The 8,234-nt window shown below is 50.0% G+C and overlaps 1 protein-coding gene across 2 annotated transcripts; it reads right to left on the bottom strand.

Moving 5' to 3' along the window:
* Positions 1–1,905: 1,905 nt before the first annotated feature.
* NEUROD1 (neuronal differentiation 1) lies at positions 1,906–6,856 on the bottom strand. 2 transcript variants are annotated; one of them, XM_028748177.2, is made up of 2 exons: positions 6,698–6,856; positions 1,906–4,665 (listed from the first exon to the last, which is right to left on the bottom strand). In XM_028748177.2, the coding sequence occupies exon 2, from the start codon at positions 4,652–4,654 to the stop codon at positions 3,557–3,559; it is 1,098 nt and encodes a 365-aa protein (XP_028604010.2). In that variant the 5' UTR covers positions 4,655–4,665; positions 6,698–6,856; the 3' UTR covers positions 1,906–3,556. The 2 variants fall into 2 exon arrangements, with proteins under 2 accessions (XP_028604010.2, XP_028604015.2); XM_028748182.2 differs by lacking the exon at positions 6,698–6,856 and adding an exon at positions 5,015–5,265.
* Between the last annotated feature and the right edge of the window lie 1,378 nt (positions 6,857–8,234).

The following is an 8,234-nucleotide window of genomic DNA, read 5'->3' as shown; positions in this document are numbered from 1 at the left end:
TTGGGGGCATGTGGGTTGGTGAGAGTGGGGAAGCCCCATTGCAGAAGGAGAAGCTCTTGTACAGAACTTTTGCTGATAGGGCTCAATAGTTTAATCCCTCCCTCAGTATTTTAGTGCTACCGTATAGCCATAATGAACCTCATAATACATATTCACACCAAACCCTACTGGTTACCAGTTCATTGCAATGGAACAGGCTCATGGATGCTGATTTAAGCATGCATCCCTGTATATGCAAACTAGTTCCTACTTTTGTCACACACATCCATAACAGTGTTACTCCAGCTCATGATGTCTGCTCTTGATTGTACATGGTGCATTAGGGAGGCAACATGAAATAGGTGTGGGGAAGCCTGTGGCACACCAGATGTTGCTGGACTCCAACTCCTGAGAGTCCCAGTCAGCATGTTCAATGGTCAGTGATCATTAGAACTGTAGTCCAACAACTTTGGGAGGGCCACAAATTCTCCATCCCTCATGTAAGATATTTGTGCAAGCCTGCCAGCAATCTGGAGACCTAATGATCATGACCAGGGCAGCTGGGTTTCAGTAGGACTTATGTGTACCAAACTTTCCCTGCACTGGAGCCTTTATGTGGGCTTGTTAGCAACATAAACTTGAAAAGGGGTCCTGATTCACCAGCAACTTGGCAGCAGCAATTAATGGTAGGAGCAGACTGGGTACTGAAAACCTGGGGTTGGCCTAAACTCATAAATACCAGCTTCAGGCAGAAACATGATTTGTTCTGGGGAGACCAACCACTACTGAATTCAGATGCTGTAATATATCTAAGGCAGTCACCAAAGGTTGAAAAATAAATCCCTGGAATGCTGGGGTCTCTATGCTACCTCCTGCTTGGGGAAATAGAAACCATTTCCTCTATGCCTTTCCATGAGCAGTTGGTGGGTTCCCATCATCACCATCCTTGCTTGCTGCAGGACCCCAAATCTTAGTTATGGTGCTGTCAGTGCCAGTAGATACTCTAGGTCAGGGGTAGCAGCAAGATTCAAATTTCAGATGGTACTGGAGATGTGAGGCAAGATGTCCTAGAAAGGTCTGAGGTCTGACCTTGGAAGCATTCAAAATATAATTGCAAATAGCAAAGTATGTTTGCATTGCTTACTTCTTTAGATGTCATGATGACTGGAAACAGATGTGTTCCTGGTAGAAGAGCTACATGTGCGAAACCCAAGCGTACGGAAGTGTCCTCCCCACTCTAAAGGAACACATATCCATATTGATCAGATTTGAATGAGGGCAGGAAGGAGCGGAGGAAACAAGAGCTACCTATGACTCCTGGTAAGATTTGTGTGTAGGATATGGCACCCCTGGATTTTGACCACAGATGGTGTGGACACAAAGTGAGGGCGCCTGCCATCCTCCATCCAACCCAATCGCTTAGGATACATGGCTTGCTTCAGAGAAGTCAAACCACCACTTATTTCAGTTTACTTTCAGATGCAGTAACACACCCAAGGCTTAAGAGTCCCAGAACCTGTCTGAGTGCCATACATTCAGTGCTCTGCAGAGCTTTCCCCCTCTCCACCGAATAACTATTGCCAGCTCCCCTTCTCCATCTTTGGGGGGCTACAAAGCGCTTACAGGTCAGAGGTCGTGGCTTCCTCTTTGGTCCAGAGCAGCAGCAGAATCTCTACAAATTGATCGCTGGACGCTGTGGAGTTGGCTTTGCTGGCCGAATCTTGCCGTCTCTCCCTGTGGGATTTCAGCACCGCAGAGCTGAACAGCTACGTAGGGCCTTGGCGCGGTGAGCGGTTGCTACTGGGAGCGCTTGAATGCGAGCTCGCCTTGACTTCCAGATCAGATTTCCGAGGGAACCTTGCTCGCAAGCTATGCGTTCCTGCCACCTCCCACCCGTTGTCAGGTTGCTATTGGACTGCACCTTGGTTTGTTTGCTTTTTTCTTAAACTTCCGTTTATTGTACAAATTAGTAAAGGTTGCACCTTTTTTTTAAGGAACTGTTACAATAATCCCATAGGAATTGCTCACACTAAGAAGGGGGAAGGGAGAGGGGAATCATATTTAAGGAGAAATGCAACATTTGACGGACGTCTCCTTACTATCTCGTTCCAAAGGTGTGCTTACTAAATTCCCAAATGTGCATTACATAGTCATATACAGGATTACGAACAAAATTACAGTACAGATTGAGTTCGGTTGAACCAGCGTTACATTTCAGACAGCACTTATTGCGGATTGCATTGTACATGCATAATAACTATATTGTTCTAATTACGAAGTCAAATGGTTCGAATGGGTTTGAAACTACTGACTACAATCCACCAGCATATTATATAACAACCCCAACCATAGTGAACCTGGTTGGCTTTTCGACTCCTGGACGGAAATATGACAAACCACCGATTCATGTGACTATGTATATATTTAAAAATATATATATCATGCATTTATCATTGCCTGGAAACATTAAGTGTTTTCAAGTTATCTCTGTTCTCTTCAAAATCACGTGAGGAGAAGGGACGGGGACGCCAAAGATTAAAAAGAAACAGTGCAAATTGAATGTGATAGTCAAGCAGCTTTTGATTCGGGAAAAAAGGGAAGAACTTGGCATTTCCTTATGAAAACATGAAAGTCTGGCGGGTGGGAGGGTTTCTCTATCCGCACATAAGGTTTTGCAAACCTTCCGTTGGATTGATATGTTCCAATAGGAAATAAATATTTTCCTACTTCCATTTTTTAAAAAAAATAATAATCCAAAAACCCTGTAGGAATCTGGTTCTTACTGGAAGGAAACGAAATTTTAATGGGAAAGACTTTGCTGGCGCTGTGCATTTGTGTGTGTGAAGAACGTGAAAGGAAAATGAACGGGGCGGGGAGGTGCTAAGGCAACAGAACATCCCCCCCTCCCCACACACCTCTTCTAAGCACTTTTCTGCTGGTTTAAATTACTTAAATTATTTCGTATAAATTAGATATAATTCTACTTTGTTTCCAATACGTATAAAAATCGATGAAGCTGCATGGTTTAAAATAGTTTATCAAAAGTTATTAAAAATTCTGTACAAAACCACAACAAAATAATTCGGCATGGGAAAAGGTAGCAAGTAGGAAAAATGCTGGTTGAAAAATAGACATTTTATATATACTTTTTTCGATTTTTTTTTTTGACTGGCCCACGTCTAGTTTCAAAAACAAAAAAAATTAATAAGAATTGCATAGATCCTAATTATTGCTTGTGATTTTTTTTTTTTTGTCCCGATCAGATCAGTGGGGAGACTGGCTCACTTTCTTCTACACTAAATTGATAGTGCAGATTTACATTCGGGACCGTGCGGGGTGGGGAAGCTTAGCGGAGGGAGGTGGGATTTACAGAAGGGGGACCAGGAAAAATGTAGTCTCCCCATATATTTATATAGATGACTCTGGCGTTTGGAAGTTCCCCCCTTTGCCCCTTCCCGTCTTTTTGCACTTGGAGCCCTAGGGTGGGTGGGTGTCTGTGTTGTGGGGCCCCCCCTTCCTAAGCAAGGCAGCCCCTCGATGCCCCTTCGCTCCTCTGTCCCGACGCTTCTGGAAGGGCTCAGTCGTGAAAGATGGCATTGAGCTGGGCACTCATGACCCTCTCGTGGTGGGTATGGCTCTCGTAGGGCAGGAGGTTGTCGATGGGGATCTCGCAGCGAGAGGCAGAGCAGGAGAAGAGCGACCCGTGTCCCGGAGTCCCCGCCAGGGCGGCGGCGGCGGGGTAGTGCATGGTGAAGGCATAATTTTTCTCAAACTCTCCGGAAGGTTCGTGTTTGAAAGAGAAGTTCCCGTTGACGCTGAGCGGCGGGCTGAGGGGCCCGTCGAAGGAAGGGCTGGCGCACTCGGCTAGCGCGCTCTCGAAGAAAGGCTCCAGCGCCGCGCCGTAGGAGTGCGGCGCTTTCACGTGGAACAGGTGGGAGCTGTCCATGGTGCCGTAAGGCGGGCTAGGCAACCCTGGCGACTGGTAGGCGTAAGGGTGCACCGGGAAGGAAGCGCTGGGCGGTTGCATGTGCGGAGGCAGGTCCTGGCTCTGCTCGGGCAGGAAAGTCCTCGGGTTGAGCTGCAGGCAGCCGGCCACTAAGTTGGTGGTAGGCTGGGACAGGCCTTTGCAGAGCGTCTGCACGAAAGAGACCAGGTCGGGGCTCTTGCCGGAGCGCAGGATCTCCGAGAGGGCCCAGATGTAGTTCTTGGCCAGGCGCAGCGTCTCGATCTTGGACAGCTTCTGCGTCTTGGAGTAGCAAGGCACCACCTTCCGCAAGTTGTCCAGAGCCGCGTTGAGGCCGTGCATGCGGTTCCGCTCGCGGGCGTTGGCCTTCATGCGCCGCAGCTTGAACCTCTCCAAGCGGGCCTTGGTCATCTTCTTCTTCTTGGGACCGCGCCTCTTGGGCTTCTGATCGTCGTCGTCTTCTTCCTCCTCCTCCTCCTCTTCTTCCTCCTCCTCTTCTTCGAGGTCGTCCTCTTCCTCCTCCTCTTCTTCCTCCTCGCCGTTCCTCAGCGAGTCCACCTCAGCTTCGGCGTGCATAGCTTCCAGGTCGCCCTCTTTCTTCTCCGCCTCGTGCTCCTCCTCCTGGGAGCTGAGGCAGTCGTCCGTCCAGCTGGGGGGACCCTGCGGCTGGGGCTCCCCCATCAGCCCGCTCTCGCTGTACGATTTGGTCATCCTGCAGGATCCTGCGCGCGGAAGAGATCACAAGAGGAAAAAACATTTAGCAGAGAGGACACTCCCAATAACTTCCTCCAAGCCCTTCCTCCGGGGCTACAACCCTAAATGCATTTGCCACGGAGTAAGCGCCACTGAAACCAGCGAGGTTTACTTCTGAGTAGAAATGCACAGGATTTTCTCCTTGTCAGCATTATTTAGGAAGCTCTATAATAGTTATTCCGTTCACACCGATTACAATGTGATAATTGGCTTTGGTGGGTTTCACCACCCCACCCCCCACATTTCTATGCGACTTTCTGTAAATTGGGTTCTTAAAGAAGTTTCCTAGCAATTTGAAACTTACGGCGCAATCCTCACCCTGTCTACGGAGACGTCCTATTGAATTCAACCGAGTTTCCTCCGAGGCGAAAGGGGTTAGTACTGCAGCTTTAGACTCTCTGACTCCTAAGCCTTCCCCAGTAAACAAACTTCGACTTTTCTCCGCGCGTCTCGGCCACAATGAGATCGATCGTCTCAAATAGCATTATATAACTTGTTTATATTAGTGTTGGTGCTGGCTCTCTGAGGAGATTATAGATAGAATGAAATTTGACGGAGAGAAATAAAAAGAAGAAAATGTCTCTAAGGGGGGGGGGGGGGCGCGGGCGTGGGGGAGAGAACATCACGCAGCAGCAGAGTCAGCGGGACAAATGGCCAACGATTATTCAGCCCGGGCAGGATTTATCCGTTGAGTTGGGTGCCCCTTTTCATTCTGCCCACATTTCATTCTGCCACTTCATTCTCCCCTACAATAGCCGTGCAGACTTCCCAACTGTTCAGAGTCCAGCTAAAGTCTGCCGCCCAGACAGGGGATCAGGTGCAGCCACAGCCTCTCTAATAAACCACCCCTCCCCTGCCTCCCCTACCCCCCTTTCTGCCTGAGGATCCCCAACCTTGCGAGAGGAAGCGTTTGCTAATGAAGGGGATGGACCGATCCTGACCGTCTTAGGCAAGCGACGCTACTGAAGCCTCCGGAACTACAAGGCGCTCTAAATGCAACAGTTGAGTGAAACCGCCTGCTTCTCCGTCACCAGCGCAGCCCCTCTCCCTCCAGCGGCAATGGGGAGCGAAACCTGACCCATCTGTTGCCCACTTTCCCTCTCTCCATATAGGAACTCTCGCTTTTATCAACCAGCCCGCCATTTCCCAATCCTGACCTGTCAAAGGACAGACGAGTCCTATAAACTGATTTGACACCCCATTTTTCTTCTCTTTTTCCACCGCCAAAAGAAAGAAAGAAAGAATTCCAGCGGCACCTGTTCTAGACTGCAGCCCACACTCCTTCCAATCTGTAAGGACAAGGTCTACTGGATTCGATTTGGCTCTGATCCCCGCCCCCGCCCCCCAAAAAACCAGTGCCACGCGCAACAAGGCATTACTACGGATTCCTCGGATCATTTCTACCGTATTTTTTGTGTCGCTGCGCCTCACAAGCCTTGACGCAGAAGCAGAAATGCAGACGGGGGAAACTGAAGGATGTCATCTAACGCGCGCTTTCTAGCGAGTAGGTCGAGAGCGTTGGATCGGCGGGTCTTTACTCCATGGGTTTTGCCAGGATTTATGTTGGGGGAGGGGCAGGCTTTATGCTGTGGGGGCGGGGGAGAGAGAACCTCAGCTAGTTAAGTATTTTGTATTGGTTTACTTGATTTAGGGGGACAGCTGCCCCTCCTTGCCCCTCCCTTGGCTATGCCCATGCTTTACTCCCGAGTAAGATCGTACTGGACGTCCCACCCAAGCGCGTGGCGAAAAGAGTTCGCCAACAAGAAAGGTTATTAAAAAAATATTTTTTAAAATAAAAATGTAGTGAAAAGAGCCAATCCAATGGTTCATCCTTACTTCGTTCAGATAGAGGAAATAATAGCCTTCTGGGGGAAATAAAGCTAGTCGTGCGATGGGTTGGGGTACTTTTTTCCCCTTTTCTTTTTTAGGCATATCCTTCACCCAAGCCACGGATACTGTATAAAGAGGAGATGGGTGCTAAGGAGGGAATCACATATTTACCTTTCTCCTTTTCTTCTTCAGCGTGTCCTTTGCAGTGATGGTCTCATAACCCTGTTGCTCCTGGGAAGCTTTCCTTACAACGGAGGGACGTGCCACTTTTTATTGGATTTATGTGTGTGTGTTTTTCCTTGAGGCTGCATGCAGGAGACTCCGCTTATATATATAGCCGAGGCTCTTCTGCTGGGGGGGGGGAGGAGGAGGAGGGGCGGGCAGCGAAGGCACCCCCTGGGGATGGCCGAGCAGCAAGCCCCACCTCCCTCGCTCCTCCCCCCTCCCGCTACACCCCCACCCACCCACCCAGCGACTGCGTCAGCCTTCCCCCGGCACGCGCCATATGGTCACCCACGTCAAGCTCCGCGCGGGTCACGTGAGCTGCCCATTCGTATGCCGCCCGGCTCTCCCTGCCATCCCTTTGTGGCCCGAAAGAAAGTGGCCATCTGTCGCCAGCCAGAGACTCGGCGGACCTGTTTGTACCCGCAGGACAGATTAACCCTTGCGCCGGCGCGCGAGGCTTGGGGATATTGAGAGGGAAAGGTTGTGTGTGTGGATTGTCCCCTTCTACTTTTGACTGAGGAACTAGGAGTAGCCTCTTTGAAAGAGAAAGAAAGAGCTTTTCGGGCTCTTTCTTTTCCAGATCGCGGAGATCCTTTGCGCGCTGCGTTGTGTAAGCATCCAAGATCTCCACCCAGCACCGAACTCGCAGAACGATTTCACGTACGAGGAAGGCGCATTAGGGTACAACCAGCGCTCGTTTCCCCCTTGCATTGCGCTCAGTTCCCTGTGCAAGTTCCCTAGTTGCCGTCGCTTCTTTCGGCGCGGAGATGGAAACAGAAACGCGTTCTCGGATGCTTTTCCGGCGGGGGTCCGGGAGCAGCTTTGCTCCCCTCCGGAGGGAAAGCACCGAGCGCCAAGCAGCCTACTCCCCAGGTCGTGCAGCTCACAGACGTGGGAAACACGCCATACATTGCGAAAGCTGCCCTGGTCTGTTACAGCAGCAACCATCCGCTTCCCGCCCAGCAATGACCCAAGAATCTGATCTGGAGGCAAAAGCTTTCCTGCTAGGCGACAGCCCACTCCCGCAGAGTCTCAAGAGATCTCCAGCCTAGGGGGAAAGCGATTATAAGTGGTTTTTATATATAAACTCTTTATAAAAGTGGTGGTGATGTGTGGGTTCATTCGCGCACCTTTGCTGGCCGAGGGTAGCAGAAGTGGTTAGGAAACGGTCGGATCCACCAGTCTCCAAATATTCAGTCGTGGTCTGCAGATAATCGCACACAGTGGCGAACGAGTTATAAGATCCTTCCTGCCTTCTACTGAATCATTGGTTCGTCTAACTCAAGATGCCCTGCACGGCTCTCTCAGGTCGGGAGCCTTTCCTGGAGATGCTGAACCTGAGGAATGAACCCGAGGACCTTCTGCTTCCAAAGCAGACGATCAACTACCACTGAGCAACAGCGAAGCAGAGAATAAAGAAGGAACTTTTGTTTACTTTCCCCTTACCCTTCGGCTCCGAGCTTCCTGCAAAGAGGCCAGGGCT

This window comes from Podarcis muralis, chromosome 1 (genome assembly GCF_964188315.1).
Source record: "Podarcis muralis chromosome 1, rPodMur119.hap1.1, whole genome shotgun sequence".
NCBI lineage: Eukaryota > Metazoa > Chordata > Lepidosauria > Squamata > Lacertidae > Podarcis > Podarcis muralis.
The sequence above is the reverse complement of the archived record's forward strand: the minus strand, read 5'-3'. Positions and strand labels throughout refer to the sequence as shown.

What these genes read in the sequence shown, in the direction of transcription:
- NEUROD1 (XM_028748177.2), bottom strand. Translation starts at nt 4,654, where the DNA reads ATGACCAAATCGTACAGCGAGAGCGGGCTGATGGGGGAGCCCCAGCCG.